The sequence below is a fragment of the Podarcis cretensis genome (assembly GCF_951804945.1).
Source record: "Podarcis cretensis genome assembly, chromosome: 12".
In the NCBI taxonomy this organism is placed as follows: domain Eukaryota; kingdom Metazoa; phylum Chordata; class Lepidosauria; order Squamata; family Lacertidae; genus Podarcis; species Podarcis cretensis.
In genome coordinates, this window is record NC_137181.1 from 40,044,337 (window position 1) to 40,067,578 (window position 23,242).

At 40.2% G+C, this 23,242-nt stretch overlaps 1 protein-coding gene across 24 annotated transcripts in view; it reads right to left on the minus strand.

The window, feature by feature from the left end:
• The window catches only part of SATB1 (SATB homeobox 1), a 121,968-nt gene that overhangs the window by 75,559 nt on the left and 23,167 nt on the right, over positions 1-23,242 (minus strand). For 10 of the 24 annotated variants that reach the window (XM_079947242.1, XM_079947251.1, XM_079947245.1 and 7 more), the window contains exons 1-5: positions 20,231-21,788; positions 17,467-17,702; positions 13,459-13,635; positions 12,761-12,887; positions 11,915-12,038 (exon numbers count right to left, since the gene is read on the minus strand). In XM_079947242.1, the coding sequence (XP_079803368.1) occupies positions 11,915-12,038; positions 12,761-12,887; positions 13,459-13,635; positions 17,467-17,677 (639 nt within the window). In that variant the 5' untranslated portion in view covers positions 17,678-17,702; positions 20,231-21,788. Of the gene's footprint in view, positions 1-11,914; positions 12,039-12,760; positions 12,888-13,458; positions 13,636-17,466; positions 17,703-19,468; positions 19,513-20,230; positions 21,790-23,242 lie in introns of those variants that run through there. The other 14 variants (XM_079947249.1, XM_079947247.1, XM_079947243.1 and 11 more) reach the window with 9 other exon arrangements.

Here is a 23,242-nt window from a genome sequence, read left to right on the forward strand (position 1 = left end):
CGGTAGTTTCTATTATGAAAGCAATTTTTGCATCTAAGATGACTGAATAACAGGCCCTAATCATTCGGGATGATCAGAAATGAAAATATTGGGGGGGAGTGATTAAGCTAAAGTAAGCGACATTTTTTTCATTGCAGAGGCAGATGTGATGAATGTCATACTTCATAGAAAATGTATCAGTGTTAGTTGTGATCAAGTGAGTGTAGGTAGTTATGATTACTAGTACAGCTAAAATAGCTCTCCTCATACTGAGTTTGGTATTTTTTGCAATTTGGGAGTGGGGGGGAATCATCCGATACACACTTATCTGGGAGTAAGTCCCATTGAACTCAGTAGGGCCTCTGAAATGACGAAAATAGGATTACTCTATCAATGTTCTATCTATCTGCACTGGACCTGAAATAATTTTTTCATATCCATTGCTTTGGGTGAGAGCTGCTACATGTTTAATCCATTTCACAGGTCTATGGTTTACTCGGGCTAAAATTAGCTCTATTTGACGACACAGTAGCAACCCTTCAGGACAGCTGGGCCACAAAGTTGTGAAAACACTGTCAAATATTATTTTAAAGTTCCCACATAAAACGAAAACAGAGGTTTACAAATTAAAAACAAATAGCAAATTAATGTACACAGCTTACAGCACTAGTATATTTAACAGAAATTATTGTTGAAATAAGCTCTGTGCTTGTGTCTGCTGTATAGAACCTGAACCAAGACTCTCAAAGTTCTGTGCTCCCCCTGCAACTCTCTAAAACACAAACTAGCATGTGTCTCTTCTGTATGTGTCAGGTACTACTGCAACTCTTCCAAAAGCTACCTCACAGCTGGGCAGGTAAAACTGATTTTTTTCATTATAGTGCAAGTGTGTGCAGACATATTACAGTGCTTCCACTAATTGCAATTGCTTTTTTTAACTCTCTAAGAATCTATATATAAAATAGTGAAATTGTCATCTATGTAGCACAGGTTTTTTGTTTTTTGTTTAAATCCAAAACAGAAAGTATCTTGTAACCAGTATGTTGTTCATATAGAAGAATATGTTTTCTCCTTCCATGAAAACATAGCTCAGATATACTTCTCGGTTCTTTTTCCTGAACAGAACAAACAAGGCAATAAGCAGAGTGAGCAAAATCATGCTTGGTGCAAACTAAAATCCATAGGGGCTAAAATACTTTGTAATTGGTATGGGCATTATATAGTGCTGTAGTACTCATATACAGGTACATGAGCACAGTCATCGGGTCTTACTGCCGCTGAGCTTCCAGATTTTTAGGATTTTGCATTCAAGGTTGCTGAAAGGAAATTTGACCTGGAAAGTATCAAAGGGAATATTATTTTTAGGGGTATGTATTGGTTCTGTGTAATTTCCAGAATTAGGAGGTATAACTGGGGTGGGGTCCCCATTTTCCCAAATCAGAATGCACTGTTAAAATGGCACATCAAGCTGGATCAGAGCCTCCCTATCCTGACTCACTTTGCTTAAAAACACTGCATTTTTAATGTAGATTCTGTGTCTTTTTTAGAAAAACCAAACCAACTATGGAGGTTGTGGAGAGGCGAGAGGAAGATCCTTAATTTCGACAGACAGCTCTAGGTTTTAATGAGAGAATTATTTTTCCAGGAAACTCCAATCAGAGTGATTTTGGAGAAGGATGCTGAAATAAATATTAAACACTGTGCTTGCTTTTTACTTGAATCTATGCTTCCCCCCCCCTCCACCACCTATGCACGTCAGTGGTGATACCTCTCTCCTATAGGAAACAGGTTCTATTGCAAAAAATCTATTGCTCTTTTTGGGTGCTGGGAAAAGTCTGTCACCCCATCAACAATTATTGTGGTAAAAGGGTTGACATTTTCCCCCACTTCAGACTTTCCTGGGGATCCTCTGCCATTGCATTTAGCTACCCCCAAATAGTAAAGTCTGGGGGTGGAGAATGACTTGTAGGACAATGGCTACATCTATCATTCTGAAGTGTAGCAGGCTTCATCTCTTCAGAAATAGTAGCCATGCCTGCAACTTACATCCGTGTCTTGTAAAAAAATAAAAGACCTTTTTTTCTTTTTAAAACAAACTTTTAAAAGTGCCCTGCATTAAAACGCCTTGATGTGTCTGCCTTTAAGATTTAATCTAAACTAGAGGGGCTCTTTTGCTTTCAAATTTCATCCACTTCTGTGAAAAAGAAAAAGAAAAGTTATAACCATTTTTAAATTCCCCATTAGAGTGAAATGGTTGGGAGGAAACAGAGCTTCATTTTTTAACAGATCTAATCTGATGAATTAGATCTGAATTGGAAAGGCACAGAGCAGTTCTGAAACAGATTGGGCTGCTTCCCAAAGCTACAGATGCAAGTTGAATCTTGTGACTGGTGCACACCTCTAATTATTTTACCCTTGTGAATATGGCATTATTAATGTTTCTTCACATAAAAATACTGAAAATGGCTTATCTAACAAGTCAGGAGAAAGTACCAGAACATTCCACAGGAGAACAAGCTAAAATGGCAATATGGAGGAGAATGGAAGTGTCCCAATCATAACACATTCATTCTTAAGAATTAGGAGCAGCATCAATAAAAAGAAGAGGAAGACAGAATTTTAAGGCCACTAGATATTCTTCTACTATTCTGGCCATGTGCATAAATTTATTGTAATCCTAATGTTTTTTTAAAAAAATGAATGAGGGGATAATTACGAAAGTTTTCTTTCAAGCGTGTCTGTAATCTAACTCTGGTGGTTAGTACTTCCATGGTTGCTCAGGGGTAAAAGAGGAGAGGGAGAATCAAAGGGTGGGATTGCAAAAGAGAGTAATTGGAAGGTCTTAATAAACCACATTTTTGTTAGTCTATTTTCTTACTATGTTCCCGTGGGATACCCCTTTAGTTTCTTTCCCCATTACTATCCTCCACTCAGAACTTTGTTTTACTCTTGCCTGGCATTATTTTGACGAAACAGGCAAGAGAATTCTGATAATCTGATTGGTTACAGGATGTTGTTATTCTACGGATAGTGTGGAAATGGACACACCACCAACTTTATCTAAGCAATTACAGATGGGCAAGCACCATCCCCCACAAACTTGCTTCGTAATTAACTCATTTTACGTAAGCTTTCTCTGAGAACTCTGACAAAATAAACAAACAGATCTTGAGGTCTTTCTGAGAGTTCGCCAATAAATCCTGAAAACACAAAAAACAGAGAAAATTTTCCTCACCACCACTATTTCCATTAGCCCAACGTTCCCAAAACATACCCTGGCAAACTGCAGACAGAGGCAGGGAGCAATTCGGCAACAGTAAAGGAGTATTCTTTAAAGCCTAGAATAATCTACTGCTATACGTAAAATGCTCCCCATGCCTCCCAGCTCCGTCCATTAAGCAGATAAGCACTGGGAACTTTGTTTCCCAGTCAGGAATGGATGCTGTAGCAGAGCCATGTAGAATTGTAAAGTCCTCTCTCACTTCAGCCCTCCTTGCTTGTGGCACCTCTTTTTGGCAAATACAAGAGAGTTTTGAGAGAGTCATAAAAAAGCCCCAATTTTTAGAACTGGAAGATTTGGGCTCAGCTCGTAGTAGTTTCTTGTTTCTGTTTCTCAATTTCAAATTTAGATAATATCACTATAATCAATATTCTACAGCCTTTTAAATGTGTCTGTGGGAATGGGGAGCATTGTTTTGTGTTTTGGTTTAATTGCTTACTTGTGTTTTATCTTTGTATTTTATTCTGTGAACCTGCCTGGTATCTTTTGATGAGGGACAATATATACATCAATCAATCAATCAATCAATCAATCAATCAATCAGGAAATGTGACTCAGAAAGAAACATCCCATCACACAAGCAGACATGCAAGCTAGGGTCCTTGATTTACATTGGCCCATCAATTTATACTTTGCAGATGCCCCCTCCCTTTTTTTAACATAGGAATTTTTAGAAAACGACAACCTTCTTGTAAAATATTCTATTCAAGGATAAAGTTACTTGGAATGATTGGGGGGGGGGAACCCTGGAATGTATAAACATCTGTAAAGGTGATATAAAAAGGCTGTGTTGTGCATAAAAATGCACTGTAATTTAATGATATCACAAGGCCATTCTAGAGCTTGAGGCAAGCGGTGTATATTGCTGCTCTTTGACACAATTTGATTTTGCTAATGAAATAAAAACGCCTCCTTTAAAAGCTTTAAGGGATGTGAAATACCAGGCCTTAGACAACAGAATCGGCAACTACCTGTTCCAAACCCTCAAGCAAAAATTGCCTAATGGCCTGCTGATAGAGATGTCTATCTTGGGATATGGGGAGAGGCGGAGGCAAGGATTGGGGTTGTAGTACCTTTTCAATTTTTACAACAGTGGGGGAGAGAGGTTAGCTTTTAGAGCATTTTCCTATTAGATTTTTTTTTTTTTTTGATTCGCTTATGCCACAGTTCAAGCTGAAATCACAAATCTGTTTTTTAGCATTATTACAACTGCTGAGGTATATGATGACTGATGCTGTTGAAGCATTGTGAACACATGTGAACACAGCAACATATGAACTCTTCAAGTTGAACATTATTTTATATGGGTGAAGTACAGTTGAAGGCAAATTATGTCATATGTAGAAGAAGACTGAGGCAGTCAGTACCTATATACAATAACCAGGAATAAGTTTGGGTTTCGTGCTTGGGGGGCCTTTGAGCAAGACAGTACTCTTAAGTGGGCACACCTTTTCCTCAGCACTACTGCCCATTCCCTTGCCTTCTTCCTCTCGGATCAATCCATACGGGAAGAGGAAGAACGTAAGGCAAGTGCAGGATGCTGCTCCACTTCTTCAGGCCTATTCAGGGCCGGCCCACGCATGAGGCAAGGTCAAACGACCGCCTCAGGGAGTGGAATCCTCAGAGGCAGCAGAATGTATGCACTCTAAAGCATGTATTGCCAACTGCTCATACTGGTTGTGGCACGCTCCTTGGAGGCCATATCTGCTGCCCCCTCAGTGTCAGCCCCCCTCCCATGCTGTGTCTATGCAGGAGACACTGATCTCCTCCCACCTCCTAGCGGAGGCTTCCCTATTCTTGGGCTCTGCACCCACCCAGTGCTATTCAGAGTGGGCTTCTTTCCATCCCATGACAGCCTTTGATTCCCACTTCAACCATCAGTTGAGATTGATTTCATTCCCACCTCCACCCCCCATTCCCGATACAGTGGTACCTCGGGTTCCAGAGGTCCGTTCTTAACCTGAAACTGTTCTTAACCTGAAGCACCACTTTAGCTAATGGGGCCTCCTGCTGCTGCCATGCCGCCAGAGCACGATTTCTGTTCTCATCCTGGAACAAAGTTCTTAACCCAAGGTACTATTTCTGGGTTAGCAGAGTCTGTAACCTGAAGCATCTGTAACCCGAGGTACCACTGTATAGAACTTCACTCCCTTGTTTCTGGTGTAGATATTTATCTCTCCCCCCCCCCACGGTTCCTGATGTAGATCTGTGGTCACTCCTTCTTCCCTGGTGTGTGTGCCATTTTGTTGTTCACCTCAGGTGCCCAAATGTCTCAGGCCAGCCCTGTTCCTCTGCCACTACTTCCATGCTCAGCAAAGCAGCTGCAGTCAGGAGAAAGAGCCTAGGATTTTGAGTCTCCAGGGAATTGACAGCAGGCCCCTTGCATGTTCTACGCATTGGCTGGTGCCCAGCACTACAGACCTGCTCTCCCCTCTCAATGCCTTCCCTGGCCTGCATACACTGGTCAGCTGCTGAACAGAGAGATTACGGTATTCTAAGTGGCTTCACTGGTGTATTCGCATTGTGCCAAAACTCCCCTTCGCTTCTCCTTCACACCCTGCTCTTTCCCATCCTAAAGGTAAAGGTAAAGGACCCCTGACAGTTAAGTCCAGTCACGAACGACTCTGGGGTTGCAGCATTCATCTAGCTTTACTGGCCGAGGGAGCCAGTGTTTGTCTGCAGACAGTTTTTCTGAGTCATGTGGTCAGCATGACTAAGCTGCTTCTGGCGAAACCAAAGCAGCACATGGAAACACCGTTTACCTTCCCACTGGAGCAGCACCTATTTATCTACTTGCACTCTGATGTGCTTTCAAACTGCTAGGTTGGCAGGAGCTGGGACCGAGCAATGGGAGCTCACTCCGTCATGGGGATTCGAACTGCCGACCTTCTAATCGGCAAGCCCTAGGCTCAGTGGTTTAGACCACAGTGCCACCCGCGTCCCCTGTCCCATCCTGAGAGCTGCTTATGTTTAGTGGCAGATGCCCACCTTGCTTCTCAAGTATTTATGTTGATATAAGCATAATTCTTTACAACACAAAGCATTTCACACAATTTAAGGCATTAACAGGAATCCCTGGCACTGGGAAAGAGGAAAGAAGTGGTTATAATTCAAACCCTGTCACCAAACTCAACACATCTCATTGGCGTCAAGGCAATTAACACTACCAAGACTTGTTCTTCCTATTTTGTGCAGACCTATGGAGCACAGTTTATACATTAACATGGCCCTACCTTGGAGAAGGAGGGTGTCAGCACCTTGTCCCCAACCCTTCTAAAGTTTGAATGCAAAATTAAGCATTCTTACAAAACTTTATATACAGATCCTGATTGTCTAGACCTTGAGAATGAATTCTAATAATCCACCAAAAAGCTTACATGCAGTCACTATGTTGCACTTTGTAAGTTATCTTGCACTTTTTTATGCAAACAATATGTATGAGAACAACAGGGCAATATTACTCTCGATCAACCTGCTGTGGAGGTAAGAAATTATTTTGCACAACTGCTGTATGCATACTTTCTAGTGGATAAGCAACGGCATCTCTCACAATATTCTAGTAGAGATGGGACAAAAGATAGAAAACGCCCAGTTCTAATATTGCAACTTTCTCCTTGCTCCCCGCCCTTAATTCAGACTAGACCAAATAAACATCAGCTTTAGTTTCCACTGTTTCATGCATGCACAGAAATGACAAATTAAAGCCCAGGCACTTGCTTCACAAACCACACACAATGATTATACCAAAATCAACTAAGAGTTTTGTGGTATCTCAAAGGCCAACACATTTATTATGCCATAAGCTTTTGTAGATTAGTCCAGTTTATCAGATGCATGAAATGTAATCCTCAATGGGCAGGTATTTATTACACAGATGGGACGCGGATGGCACTGTGGGTTAAACCACAGTGCCTAGGGCTTGCCGATCAGAAGGTTGGCGGTTTGAATCCCCGCAAAAGGGTGAGCTCCCATTGCCAACCTAGCAGCTCGAAAGCACATCAAAGTGCAAGGAGATAAATAGGTACCACTCCGGCGGGAAGGTAAACAGCGTTTCCATGCGTTGCTCTGGTTTGCCAGAAGCGGCTTTGTCATGCTGGCCACATGACCCGGAAGCTCCCTCGGCCAGTAAAGCAAGATGAGTGCCACAACCCCAGAGTCGTCCGTGACTGGATCTAATTGTCTTTACCTTTATTACACAGACACATAACTGTAAAAGTTGGAGTTAAACAGCAATGAAGTAGAAAAAGGATGTTCTGCGATAATTTGGTTCTTACTTTTTTTTTTTGCATTTCATTGCCATTTGACTCCCAACTATTACCTTTCCCACTCTTTTATGCCCATGTGTATAAATACCTGCCAACTGAGGATTACATTTAATCCACAAAAGGTTGCGCCATAATAAATTTGTTAGTCTTTATGGTGCCACAAGACTCTTCTGTGTTTTTACTGCAGGGAGACCAACACAGCTATCCCTCTGGAAATGATTATAACTTCACTCCAAAATTATTCTTATAAAACAAACACATTTTAAATCTATTTTTGAAGTCAAACAGTTTATAGGAGAAAAGTAATCAAACTAGGGTTCTTCCCTATATATCTATATCTAAATAAGCTCAAATATTCTTTACAATGATTAGGATGAAATGCAAACTAAAAAAAAACCCTGGGGAAGAAAGCAAAGCAGAGCTGATGTGCCCCAAGGGCTATAAGTTAATTTTGCTTGGTGCAAGGAACCTTGATAAAATGGATCATCGGCTTTTATTTATTCATTCAAAAAGTCATTATGGCTGTTAGGAAAGTCTTAAGAACTTGACAGCCATATAAATACATGGAGCAAAACCCCAGAATCATACAAACTACAATTTTTTTAAAAAAATAATAATTGTGGGGTAAATTAAGCTTGATTGGCAATGGCCATAATTCTTCATAGCTTCTGATGCAAAGTATGGTTTTGGATCCATCCAAACCCATCTCAGTCATAGATGGGGCCCTCTTTTCTCTCCTCATGGCACTTGTGTCTGGGATAACTCAATAAGGTACCGTATTTTTTGCTCTATAAGACTCACTTTTTCCCTCCTAAAAAGTAAGGGAAATGTGTGTGCGTCTTATGGAGCGAATGCAGGCTGCGCAGCTATCCCAGAAGCCAGAACAGCAAGAGGGATTGCTGCTTTCACTGCGCAGAGAACCCTCTTGCTTCTGAGATTCAGAATATTTTTTTTCTTGTTTTCCTCCTCCAAAAACTAGGTGTGTCTTGTAGTCTGGTGCGTCTTATAGAGCGAAAAATACGGCAATATCCTTCATTACAAAACTATTAATCCTTATCCCAAACAGATAGTCTCTTTTAACTGTAACAAAACCAGCATCATGAACCATGCAAATCAAACTGAAATACAACATTTCCAATATATATATAATGTTATATCCTGGTTTTGCCATATAAAACTTGGAAGAGATAGACTGATATAAATTACTGTAATATATGTATTGTTTTCCAGATTCTTGATTTCAGTGCTCTCAAGTGCACTTACAGTAAAAATTATTTCTTTATATAATTGCAGCTTATACTGGGAGTGCTACATAAAGGTACAGATATAAGCAAATATAGCTTAGCATTGCATCATATCTACATTTGTGGACAAGCTGCAACTAGATTTCAATAAGATACCAAAATATGTAAAATGCTGCCTCTTCAACTGACTTGCACGTCTCCTGCCTTCACGTTATCAGATAGTGTTGTAAAGTGACTACATTTCTGTGCACTCTTCCAAGTAAATTTCAAGGAAAGAAAGTAAACCTACTTATGAGTAAACATGCATCATGTTGTGTTGCATATTCTCTAAAAATGAGCAGACAGTTTAAGAACAGTTCACAAAGGACGCATATATGCATATGAGCAATGTATATTCACAACATGCGTCCTATTCTTTCTCTGGAAACCTCCCTTTTTCACAGGATTCTCGCACATTTTTCCAGGTACTGAGCTGTATGTGATCTCCTTAACTTCAACGTCCACACATGCATCCAGAAAGCTAAGGAATGGTTGTGCACAGTTAAGTCTTGCAAATATACTGCTGGAATAGTTTATAATTCCTAAAGATAGTAGTGATTGATTCCTCTATAAAAGCCACACCTAGTGATCTCTCTAAAGCTTATATATTGCATTTTTTCGTTTATAAGACTAGCTTTTTTTCCTAAAAAATAATGTCAAAAATTAGGGGGCGTCTTATACTCTGAGCCACCTCCCCCCATTTTCTTAAATCTGAGTCCCCCAAAATATACATGGGGGTGTCTTAGAGACAGAAAAATATGGTACTTCCTAAATAGCCATGTTCTGTCTAAATAAACTTATTCTAAAGAACTTTCAGAAAGGTAAGAAGATGGGTTGTATATAATGGTGCTCCTCTGCTGATGGAAAGCACTTTTGATTCAGTCAGTGGAAGAGGGGGAGGGAAGGTGATTTTTCACAGATTCCTTTTCTCCCCCCCCCCACAGCCCCCCGATCTCCCCCAGAGAGTTGGGGGGACCCTTTGAAGCAGCATGAAAGGTGTTATAGGAAATAGGGGACACTGGCAAAAATCACTTTCCTTGGCAATTCACTGATGGAAACCTCTGCTGAATCAGAGAAGCTTCTGTCAGCGGAAGCACATGAGCTATATTTTAAAGATATAAAATGTCCATTTTAATTATAAATTATATGAAATTGTTTTACTATAGGCAACATAATTCTGAGTAACAAAAGATCCAAGCTCAGGCAAGATTTATGTGGAAACAAGACCCGTTCTTTCCAGTACGATTCACTTCCAAGTATGTATTTTTAAGGTTGATATCCTAAACACAATAAAAATCCAGCCACCCTACTGACCCAAATGTAATAAAACCTATAGATAAACCAACAATTCGGCTAGAAATAATCACAGAGCTAGAATAGAAACTAATAAAATCTGTAGCTCAGGAAATGATCAGCTTAATTCTTGTCCCTGCCACGGAATACCGAGGACGCCTTTGGTTTCCTCAAACCAACAGATTTTAGCCTCTATCTACAATATTTAAAATAACAAGATTGTCTTGTGTTAAACAGTTGTTCGAAAGATTTCTGAGCTAACATACTTTATACATTCTGAATTAAGATCATTTCAAGCAGTTCAATAACGACTTAGGAGGCTTTGCATCATATAAATTAGCCATTCGTTACTATTTACAAGTTATGCTTTAAATGCCACAAAAGCCCTTTCTTAGCTAGTATGGGAGACAGTTCCCACTTGCATTGCCTGCATGGTTGCCCAATGGTGCATGAGACTATATTGTCTAATGCCTTCTACTCAGTGTTATTTTTCTAGAAAAAGAAGGGCCGGAACTCACTATGAATGCCTCCTTTGATCTCTTATAATGGCAATGGCGCTCAGCTGAGAGGTGCCTGGACTGAGTTCCAGTGAGTTCCAGCTGTGGGGGGGAAAGCCCTGCTTCTACCCATGAGTCGATTGGTGAAACCCGAATGTGAAGCCTCTTTTTCTATCTGACATCTCCACTGTTATTTGCTTCACTGTTCTGGGAATCTTGGCAAGCTGGTAGAAAAAAGTCTGGAGAAAAGCCTGATCAATTTCATGAGCAAATGAATCTAATTTTAAAAATTGGGTATGTGGTTTGTGTGTATGCCCGCACACACGCACACACACTGTAGGCACAAGTAATAATAATATAATGAAATTTAGGTGAGGAAGTGTCAGCGAAATCGGCAACATTTTTCCCTTCTTGGGTTGCACCAGAGAGCAAGTGGGTGGGGAATAGTGACTCAAATAGTCACTGGACACATGCCGCTGGTTACAGAAAAGAAAGGAGAAATCAGGTAATCTTGCTTGTCAACAGTGACCAAAGAGGTATTTCTATACAAGGAAGAGAGGTTAAAATATGGAAATGAGCCATTCACATAATGGAATAACACTGGGCACTGAACTAAAAGGAAGCACTTCAAATAGAAAGCACCTGTTCACAGGTGGCACAAAAACGACACCACAGGAAAACTGAAATGAAATTGATGCGCATGCAGGAAGGCACATCTACAATATTTTAACAATCTGATGCTAGCACTGCGTTTATTTTGTGAATGCACACCAACAGTGGGAAAGAGCTCAAAAGCACTTTTAAGTGGCATGTCTGGAATCTGTCTTGCTCATTATACTGTTATTATGTATTTGGATTTGTCCTAATAATTTTTTTGTTTTTCTTTTGTAGATGTTTAGAACACATCATACATTCACACAAAATACTGAAGTGACACTTTATTTTTATAAATTAGCATACTAAACTAGTTTGGTTTGATATAACACAACATTCAGATTCAGCAGCAGGTGTGACCAAGTTTAACTACTGCCACACACCCAATGTGCTCTATTAACACAAGTTACAATAATGCAGTTCAAATATCTGACATAAAAAAGCACCGAACTCCAGCTTTGTATTGATATTATTTCAGTATGTCTTTCACAGGATTAAACCTGAATAGTTGTTTAATAAATCTACTACATTTTAAGGTCTGATGAGGCAGTAAATGCAAATTTGCGTTTTTTGGGCAAGAGATTCCAGCGGCAACAGTCTGTAGAACCTCAAATCAATGTTGCCTGTGGTGTTTTGTTATTTATTGCATGTTATGCTAAGTACCTGTGAAAGGGGACATTCCTTGGCCAATGAACTCTGGTTCATATCCTTCAGTAAGTCCTTCAGAGCATTTCTTACTGTTGTGTGAGACCATTGTTCAGGAGGCAAGTCTTCTAGTTTAGGGCAACTATTTGAGACATAGATTAGAAAAAGGATTATTACAAGATTGCATTCTGCTGCAGAACATTCCTTTAAGACAGACAGATTTCATTTTGTGCATCAAGCAGATGCATCTGGAGATTGCTCTCAGTCTCCTGATTGTTCCGATTAGTTAATTACTTTATACAACACATCTGCTGTATTGATGCATGAATTATACATCAGCTGCATGTGGCGACTATTTTTTCATGTTACTTCTACCTTCCTGCTCTGATGCGCTTGGTAAAACAATTTAAGGTGTAATGCCTTCTCACGACTGATCATGAAAAGAATTAATATATTAGCTTCCCCCACTTTTAGTTTAGCGAAATTTAAAAAACCTCGACAGCAACAATAAGAGCGAACAAGTCATTCTCTTTTTTTTTCCAAAACGCACACAGATGGTGCTGTTCATGATATGCAAAAATATTTTTCTCTTAAGTAAACTTTATGTAAAATGCCTTCTTGTAATGCATCATTTAATTGACTAAAATGCAATATACTTTTAATGAGATACCAAAAGGAAAGCTATGAATCGCAGCTTTGTGAATATAAGGTTTCTACAATATTTTGGGGCATGGGGTGGGTCCTGAAGAACTGCAGTAACAAAAGAATGCAGGTATTATTCTGAAGGGTGGGCCTGCCTTAACTCAGCAGGAACTGAATTTTCACAATATATCAAATTCTAGACTGCCACCCTGTGTGACATACCTGTGCAACTGGATTTTCAGTGTGACCACGTGATAAACATCCTGCAGCATGTCAGCTACTGTAGCATCAGGGGCATCTGTCACATAGGAGAGAGGAACTGGGTTCCATTTCCCAACCTGGATTAGTCCTGCACCAGACAGAAAGATTACAGGAAAAGAGGTTTCAATCGTGGGGCTGGTAATTTTAAGAAAACAGGTAAAAGAATCCATGATTACGGGATTCTTTTATATTACGCAGTTATTTTTAAAATTCACAATCAACCAAGTATGTCCTCTCCTCTTACATTAACAGATGAGTGGATATTGAGCGAGTTACTATACTGAAAAACATGCGTTTGTAAATTTCCCTGTAAGAAACAATAAGAGATGGCTCAGTCCTGGGCGGTGGGGGAAGGTTAACTTTCTCAACTGTCCCCCTGCTGAAATGTGTCTCTTCCTTATGGATCTTCAGTGGTATAGATTATTAAGGATTGTTACTCCACTGAAGGCATTTAAAAACAAAGCCATACTTCCAATGTTTCACACGAGCAAAATATACGCTAAGAAAAATGCAATGCAAAATTTGAAATATACATTTTACATGGCTGCTGATTATAAGCACTGGCACGGCGTATCTGAAAATAAGGAATACCCTGTCCGCCCAGTCCCCCCACTAAAAGTAAATGAAGACTGTTTTGCAATTTATCAAGAAATGTTTACCTTTTGCTTGAGCAGCAGAGCTATGAGAATATCCAAGCGACAGCAACGCCATTTCAATCAGCTGGTTGAATAGCATGTCCTTCCTTACCAAAACAAATTCTGCATGCTCTTCTTTGCAATCATACTCAATGGAGTTTTCATAATGTTCCACTACACAGAAAACTGGAAGCATGGTTCCTGTAACACAATAATTTTAAGAAATCAAAATTTCCTTGTTACTTACATCTACTTTCTGAATGGGTTGTCAAAGAAATGCTATGCAGCTGAAATCCTACCCGCAGATTCCTGCCAGATATAGGCTACATCACACGCATACATCTACAAAATGCTATAACAGGTGTATGTACAGGTCTTGGTCTGCTCTAGAATTCAGTACCTGCTTACAGAAACAGTGGGGTTGGCTGCAGAGAAATAATGTTGGTTGTCCTATCTGATTTGTTGTGAGCGTCTGCAATGTGACTACTTAAATACATACTGCAGAAGGCTTCAGAGCAAGCCATTGCAATGCCATCAACATAATTCTGTTTACAATAAAACTTCCCTAGTAGTGCCAAAAATACTGAATTACTAATTGTTACAAAATATCACCTTTGTCTGGCTGTTCTTCAAATTTCACATTTACAAAACAGTGCACCCCCCCCCAAAAAAAACCCCCACCCAATCTAATGCTAATTGTTTTTACTGTTTGGAAATAGGCAGGACACACTCAAGTTACATCTAACAAGATACACATTCTGGAAAGAAAAGAAAACATTCTGGAAAGAAAAGAAAAGAAACACACACACCTACACAATTCTAATTATGTCACATTTACTGTAACCCAAGTTACTGCCATTATATGTACTTTGAGCAGCTAACTAGTAAAAAATAAAATACTGTGCCATACATGTGTGCACATAATTAACTTCCCTTTTTCTTTTTAAATTAATTTCAAGGGACTATTTTTACATTGCTGTGGTCCCAATGTATCAAGATGAAGAAAAGGTTTATAAATCATACATCACATCTCTCATTGATCTCAATGAGATGACAGCATTGCCAGTGAAACAGGCTAGGCCTTTTTCAAACATCAGAATATTTGTGGCTCTTAAAATTTCGCTTCCATTTGAGCTAGATTTGGAGTAATAGCCCACTGTTCACGCAGCACCGTATAAGTATCACTCACTTGCTATAGGAAGGAGCTGTTCTTGCGAAATTACAACTGATGACTTAAATGAGAGGGAAGTTGCATGTAAATATAAACACCTACATCCCACTAAGCCAGAGGCAGAACTCTGGCTACCTAAAGTGATGCAGATCAGACCCCTTTACTGACAAGATTTGAAAGGGTTAAACAGCCGCTACACGGGAGATGTCTCATGGCATAGTGCCAGGAGGGCATAATCTTTAGCATAAATGATGGCAAAGGTTACTTTAACAGGGCGCCCAGGATCGCCAATTAGTCCTACAACGTTAATGCCTCTGTAAGCACTGCCCTATCTACATTTACAGAAGTCATCCAAACCTGGAAAAGGTATATAAGGCATACTGCACTTGTAAAAGTGATTTACCGAAGACATTGAGGTAACTTGAACTATAGAATCTCTTTGTTCATTTTGTTCTCTTACACATACAGTAGCAAATTACAGTGAAAGGCTCCATTTGAATTACCTCTGCACTGAGCAGTTCACCACCAGAGAAATCAGTTTGGCAAATCAATCCTTTCAGGGTTGCTCAGAGAGATGTACAAGCTTCTCTTGGTTTGCTGAATAGGTTCAGCACAGACCACAAACCTAAACATTTGCCAATAATTTGCATCTTATAGCAAGACGCTTCAGGAAGTTGTGTTTGGGTTTTTTTTGTTTGTTTGTTTTTAAAAAAGACAAGAGCATGAATATCATAATGCAAATTGCTGGTTTCTTCCTTGGTTCACTTGTCAGAGCTTGGATAAAATCTGCTTCACAATATGCTTTGACCCATCACTACCCAAATACACAAAGCATGGGAACAGGGGACTGGATGGGATTGGAACGACTATTAAAAGCCTAACTGCAGACTCTGCACAGATTTTTACATGCTTTAGAAATACAGTATCAACTTGTGCTTACTCTATGCTTCCCTCCTACTGACTGCAAAGTAAGAAAATTACATTATTATTTTTTTTGGGGGGGGGAGTAGACACCCTCCCAACTAAAGCACCCTGGATTTACCCCCAACAGTGCTAAATACAAATTTATTGTGGTATTTTGTATTATAATGGGAAAGTCAGTGTTGTTATTGTGTGAAAGGCCTGCAAGCTCCAGCACTTAAAACACAAACGCCCTTCTCAAAGTAGCAGCGCCTCTTCTTGACTCCTCTTTTGATAGCACCCCGTAGCTACCAAAAGGTATCATCTGACTACAGATGTTAAATCTCAACAACCTGTCACAAGTGCCCTTCTATTAAATGTGAAAAATGCTAGACAGGAGACCACAATCTCAGCTAGCTGATCACTCTTGCAAGTACTTGGCAAGATCGCCAAGTGCAGCACTTTATAACCTTCTAGTATTAAAGGGGAAAGCACTGGTCAGTGCTCAATGCTAAAAATACAGCATGATTTAAACCTGAAGGCAGTGTTAGAGGTTTTGCCGAAGGTTTATGAGTCTATGTAAACAGCACGTCTGCCATAAGAAGCAGAGAAGTCTGTAGAATCCTTGTCTAAAACTGTCCTGGCATTAAAGTTTGCTGTGCAAATATCACATAATACCAGAGACAGCTGAAATCTCCTATTTAGGAATTTATGGAACTTATATGTTTGCAGGCGTCAGAAAGTCTTTTTTATATAGCCCCAGTGCTTCACAGCATAATATTAATGCACTCTGTTTAAAAAGCAGCAATAAATTATATTTTTAATGCCTTACCCTGGCTTTCTTAAGATGCATACATTCTTGGCAAACAATCAATAAATAGGGTAATCATGAGCAGAGGCCAAAGAATTTGCTGAAGTGCTGTTTTTCCATTTTTAATAGATACAGATCTAACAATACGGACTGCTGTGTCTGTTCATTCCAAGATCAATATATTCTTTGTTTTCGCCAATCCAAGGAAAAAATAAATGATTGTATGATAAATGTTATGCATCAGAATGAAATGCCATTGCCTTCTAACTCTCTGTGTTTAATTGTCTTGGTTAAATTTTGTATTTTGCTTAGTAAATGCAAGAAGAAATCTGAATTATAAACTAGTAGCAATTATACTGAGAAAAGGAGTGCTAAAACAAAAGCCAAATTATATACAGTACATTTAGATATAAATTAACATGACTGTTGTGTATGATCCACAAAAATCATGTATACTATTAATTTTACTTTAAAATATTCATAATACAAGACATAACGCAGACACACACATGCCACAATCAGTCACCGGCTCTAAAAGTGTCTCTTTCTTGTGAGAACGTCTAATTACAGCAAACCAGTCATTGAACAATATGACACCCAAGTTGTTCATTGCTCAGTAATGAATTGTACTTAAGGAAACAAAGTGCGAAAAATGGTCATCATAAAGGAGTTTTCCACTGAACACCAAAAACGCTTTGCATCACTTTCTTGAAGCCAACTAGAAAATGCAGTCAACCTTCCAATTTTGGACTCTTGTCAAGAGTAGAAGGAGAAATCTGGCTTTTCAAGAACCTATTATTAATTCACAAGCTATAAAAGTGTTTTGCTCAATGCCCCACACAGAACGAGCTTATTACAAGAGTTATCTTTGACTGGTAGCAGTAGTACTAGGTTCTCAACAAGATGGGTAATCTGAAGGTAAGGAGTCTTTTTTCCCCTATTAAAAAGGACTCCACCCATAAAAATGCTCCACCCAATAATACAGTTCAACATTCCAAATGCCAGGATGAGATACATGTAGTACAGAAAGGTAGTACTGAAATACAAATTATTTTTTTAAAAAATCTTGGAAATATGTTTCTTCTAAAAGACACTATATTGGGTTTTTTTTTAAAAAAAAAATGTTCCATATTCAGAATTATCGTGTTACCTTTTCTAGCATGTGTTTTCATCAGATGTCCAGAGTGTTTTAAAGGCACTCCTTGCATTTTAGTTCCTGTACTTCCAAGTCTTCCTCTTCCTAACGGGCTCCCATTCTGCTCCAAGCGGGCAATTTTGGCTGGTGGACCCTTCGGATCGCTTACATTGTTAGACATTTCTGAATGTTCTTTCCCCTGAGTTGTCTCGTTCAAATGATCCATACTCAGTCCCGCCTCTAAAGATCACCTGCCATGATTTAAAAAAATATATATGTGTTGTATACGCGTGCGTAGTTTTATGTAGGCAGCTTTACACATGTACATGATACATCTGTATAGCATGTTCACATAATATTAAATATGTACCTTAAATAAAAATACACTCTCAGGAAATTTGCTTCATTGTCAAATTATCTCAAAATCTTAGGAATTTCTAAGCCTACTAAATACATTAACTGATTTACAGTATATACAGGATTTGTATCTTAAGAATTCAAGAGTGAGAATAGTAGGTGTGACTGATTAAGTAGCATTCACACAGTAATATACCCACTGCTATAGGTCTCTCAGATGTATGTTGTAAGGTTATGCTTTTGCACCAAATTTCTTACTTTATCAAAATATTTCTGTTTAATAAAGAGAAGTCGTATATTGTTTTCTCCTTAGGAATAAAGAGGATAAGACTTTCAGCTAGGCATGCAAAAGAGCAAACTAGTAATATGATACATCCATACGTATCTTTTAATATATAAAAATACCCAGGTTCCCATTGCTCGACAGTCTCTGGGAATTTCTTTTATGTAGCTTAACTTTTTAAACTTAGGAATTAGGTTGATCGACAACAAATAAAAAGATGTAGGTATGTGTTTTCCACATTCAACAGCAGAGTTAAGAAATGCTAGGGCAACTATCACATCTTATAAAAGTCACGTGGAAAAAACATGTCTCTTTGGACAATCACAACTTTTGGGGGAAATCATATTACAATCCTTTCAGTACTTAAAGAAATCCCTGATACATTTTGGATAAATATTAGAACACTGACAAGAGATGTGAAATGAAATAACAAAACTACATACAACTTACGGTATATTCAGTACTGAAACAGACAACACTGCTTTTGAAATTTTAATTCAGTTCACCATGATTGCTAATTCGTTTTTAAATCGTCATGTTCAATGATACACAGTAAAAGTTACAGATAAGTACTATTAACACTGACATGTCACAGAGAGAGGGAAAGAAGCTGTTGACTCCTTTGGAAATGTGTGAAAGGTTTTGATGGTACTCTCATTCTGGATGAATACTTACTTTAAAATATGGTCTCTGCCACCTTTCCTAATTAAGGTTTATCTACAATGCCTGCTTTATTATATATATATCCAGTATGATCTCCAAGAACAGGTGACCAGTCATTTATGAAACAGTACTTACACCACTGAGCATAAACACTCAAACATGGGGGCAGGGAAGGTACAATTAAATAGAAAGAAATAGACTTGTGAATACAGAATGCAGAATAAATCAATTACACTTCTCCAGTTCTGACGAAATCTTCATTTTGGTGAAGATGCTGTATATCCCTATTGTAATTTGTTTCTTGTTTAATCATACACTGCTTTGTCTTGCATGAACACTGTGTTTATCTGAAGGTTTAGATGCAACCTTAAGAATGCCAGCTGAATAACTATAAAGTTTAGAATATAATGGTTATTTATCCTTACACTCTAGGGTGACATGCTGAGAACCAAAGGTTTACCGTTGATTGTGGTCCCATCTGTTTTTGGTTATGAGTCTCATTAACAATAAATATGCCTACTTTAATCACTTTTTTTAATCAAGATTATTCTTTTTCATTACATTAACTGCTATTTAACCCAAAACTGCACATCTAAATTACCAACATCTATAGCATTTGGTAGTGCTTCACCAGAACACTTTGTCTGAGATTCTAGTTTTTCTCTTGTACTCAAACAGGCAAGTCCCTGTCACTCTCTAAAAACTAACACTCACCTGCTAGAAAGAATAGCCATCACAAGCCAGCTCGCCATTACCTCCTGCCCAACCAACAAAAGTGATAAGATTACAATTCATTTAATGTATATTGCCTAAACACATGGAGCAGGTCGTTCTAAATTGGACTTCGAAGACCCGCCCACCATGCATCCTTTTAGCTCAGCCACCTTGTAAAAAGATTTGTGTCGCAAAGCAAGATTGTGTGCACATAAAACACCTAATTTCTAACTCTATGCTAAAGTTCATCAAAACCTCCACCTGAAATAGTAATAAGCAACTGTCAGCATGGTTTGCCTGTAACAACTCTGAAGATGACAGGGCCAAAAGCTTCTGCCTGCTTCACCTTCAAGCATTTGTTCTATGCACAAGTTTCCAGCACAAACATTAATTTCAAGGTACAATTTCCTAAGTGCACTACTAACATAGCAATATGACATTCTAAGCATTTTTTCTTTTTAAAAAATGGAACTCAGCTGTCAGAGCCATCCTTCCTCTAGGAGAATGGAGTATTGTATTATACCTTCAACACTTCGAGAGTTAGCCCCCTCCCCTTTCTTCTCTTTCCCCTCCTCCTCTCTCCAGATAAAACCCCTTAATCACATTTAAGAGAGGCTCTGTTCTTATCCATTCCATATGGCTGTCATAATCCAGGCCAAGCTTTCACTGTGACCTTTTAAAGAGACAAAGAAGCAAAACACTATCTAGAAACAGGAACACTGCAGTTTTGAGCGAAATTTTATAAAAAGACCTGAAACTCACCACTTCAAAACTTGACAGCATATAAATAATGGAAACAAAGGAGATTTCCTTTGCACACCGATCTCTTGAAGAGGAGGAAGAAGCTCAAGTCTGATGTTTTCTAAGTCCTTTTTTTAATCAAAAAAAATTAAGGAAACCTGGAGGATACCTCCCTCCCAAAATTCTATTTTTCTGGGGAAGGGGAAACACATAAGCAAAGCATCACAGCCATGGGAGGGGGAGGCAAGAAGCAGGGGAGGGGGGGAGGGGGGCAGAGGTTCCAATTAATGTACTGAGAATCGTAGTCTCTCCAATAACGGGGAATGAAAAAGTCTAAAAAATTAACCAGACAAGTGTAATGCTCCCAATAATAAAAGTTTCTATTAAAGGAAAAGAAAAGTAAAACTGAGATAAGTGGTAACCTGTCTAAGTCTGCTTTCAAAAAAAGTGTAAATCAGAGAATGAAGATGGGGAGGAAATGAAACAGCTCTTCTGCCTAATATTTCTGAAAACAGAAAATGTATTGATCTTGTCCCTTACAATTATTTTCTAATAAGACACAGGCACACACAAAAAAAATTCAGCTAAAGACATCCCTTCCCCCTTCCCCCCAAAAAACTAATCCAAAAACTTTCTGCATAAACCCTCCATAGAAAAAGAAACATAGCAAAAAAACGTAAAAAGGATATTAGAAAAGTTCCAGTAAAGGCACTAAAATTCAGTTTCACTATTGTCCTTGCTGTTCGGGTTTTTTTTTTATAATCATCATCATAATAATGCAGAATGCCTCTCCTTCCTCATTAACCCAGAGAGATTGCGTTTGGGGAGGGAGGGAGGGAGGGAGGGGGGAGCGGAAGGAAACAGTCACCACCAAAAGTAAAAAAAAGAAAAAGAAAATCACTTCGGAGAAGAGAATTTAAAAATAAAATAAAAAAATAAATCTACTTCCGAAGACTTAGGGAGAAACGAAAGCTTAGGGAGAGAAGATGAGAGGAGGGTGCAAGAAGGGAAAATCAGGTTACCCCAAATAGTAATAACAAAATAAATCCTGTGAGCTTTCAAAATTCTTGTTGTCCCTCGGCTGGCTATTATGGTTATTTAGGCCGGTTTGGTGGTTGTTGCTGGATGTTACAGGGTGGTGTGTCTGCGTGTTTGCGTGTGTGTGTGTGTGTGTCCCCCGGACGTTCGTTGCTTGCTTGCTCGCTCGCTCTCCCTCTCGCTCGCTCGCGCTCTCTCCCTCTCTCTCTCTGTCCCCATTAAATTATTAGTTGACTCATCACTCCTCCTCCTGCTCCTGCTGCTGCCGCCGCCGCCGCCGTCCCTTCTCCTGCTCCTTCCTCTATTGCTTTCTGCTCCTGCTGCCGCCGCCGCTTCTTCCTCCTTCTCCTCCTCCTCATTTTAATACAAAATAACACCGAGGGCCACCGGCTTCCCCCCCCTTCTTTTTTTAAAAATATGTATACAGCCCAAGACAGGAGGAGGACGTAGCCTCCCTGCTGCTGCCTGGAGCTCTTCCCCGGCGGCCCCGGATCATCCGACGCGTCCTGGGAGGGAGAGAGAGACACAGAGACAAGCAGGAGGAGGAGGAGGTGGCGGCGGCGGAGTAAACTGGGGCGGGAGGGGGGGTGGAAGGGAGAAAGGACATCTAGAAGGGGAATTGGATTAAAAAAGGGGGCTGGAGGGTTAAGGCTGAAGGGGGAGGGGGTTAAAAGTGAGGGGGGGGGGAGAGAGAAAGAGAGGCAAAGGGAGGGGAAAAGAGAAAGCCGAGGGGTGTGCGATTTCCGGCACAGGGCGCGCAAGAATTTGTAATCAGCTTGATTAGTGTGAGGCGGCTGTGCATTTATTACACACAATACCCAGAATAACAGGGAGCAATGCGAAAACTGGGAGAGGGGAAGAGATGCCGCCGGCAGCTGCACGAGGCGAAAACGATTAGGGAGTGCGGAACGGGCTGGGGAGAGGGGCAGGCCAAAAACAGCGGCGGCAGCGGCAGAAGCGGAGGCCACCTTCCTTGCGCAACGAGAGAGGGCGCGCAGGGGTTGGAGAGTCTGTGGAGAGGGGAAGAGGAATCAAGGAGCCGGGGAAGGGAAAGCAAGGAACAGCAGGCGCTACTAGAGTCTTGCAACCGTGTGATAAACACACACACACACACACACACACACACACACACACGAGAGAGAGAGAGAGAGACCGCCTTCCCAACATCAGCCCGGTAGCAGCCATGACCTAAGCAGGAGAGGGCAAGGGCGCACGCACGCTCATCGGGTGCCAAAGGCGAAGGGAGGCAACTCCGGTAGCGCACTCAACAGACTTGGAAACAAAGTAGGAATCGGAAGAACGCGGGCATCTGTGCGGGCAGCGAGATCGCCGGGGACCGGAGGGGGGGAGAGAGAGGGAGAGCAGGTGCCTGCGAGGCATGGAAGCATATGGCTGGCAGTCATGGTTCCATAGCGAGGGAGACAGGATGTAGTGCGCCTGTGTATACTCTTGTTTGGGAGCGGGAGCGGGGGCGGGGGGGAGGGGAACCTTAGAGGTGAAAGTTCTCCTTTCGAAAAGTTGGCAGGGTATCAGCAGATCTGCAGTCTACATGCCAGTTCAGGTGACCCGGCTCCAAGCAAATATTACATTTGGGCAGGCAACGTTGCCTGTTGTAAACACGGGTGCGTGTGCACTGCGTTGTATTTCCATGAAAGTAGTTCTGCACAAAGAACAGGTTGCATTGAAGATGCTTTTTTGGGAGAGCGTGCCACTAACAAGCAGAATAATTTGGATCTCTAGGACTGGGGTCTACAAGCCTAGCAAAAGCCAGATTGCGCGCATTTGTAGGGGGCCCTTAGCAACATGTCAAAAGGTAACAATTGGCAGTCATTCAATGGAGTCATTCCATATTGAGACTCCAGTGTACTTCTATGTCTGGTATTGTAAATAGTGATACTGTCCATAGTTAAGGTGACAGGTATCTTACATGAAGTGTCTTGCAGACTGTAAGTGCAAGAAACCTAGTAATAAAAATGGATTAACCAAGAGAACTTT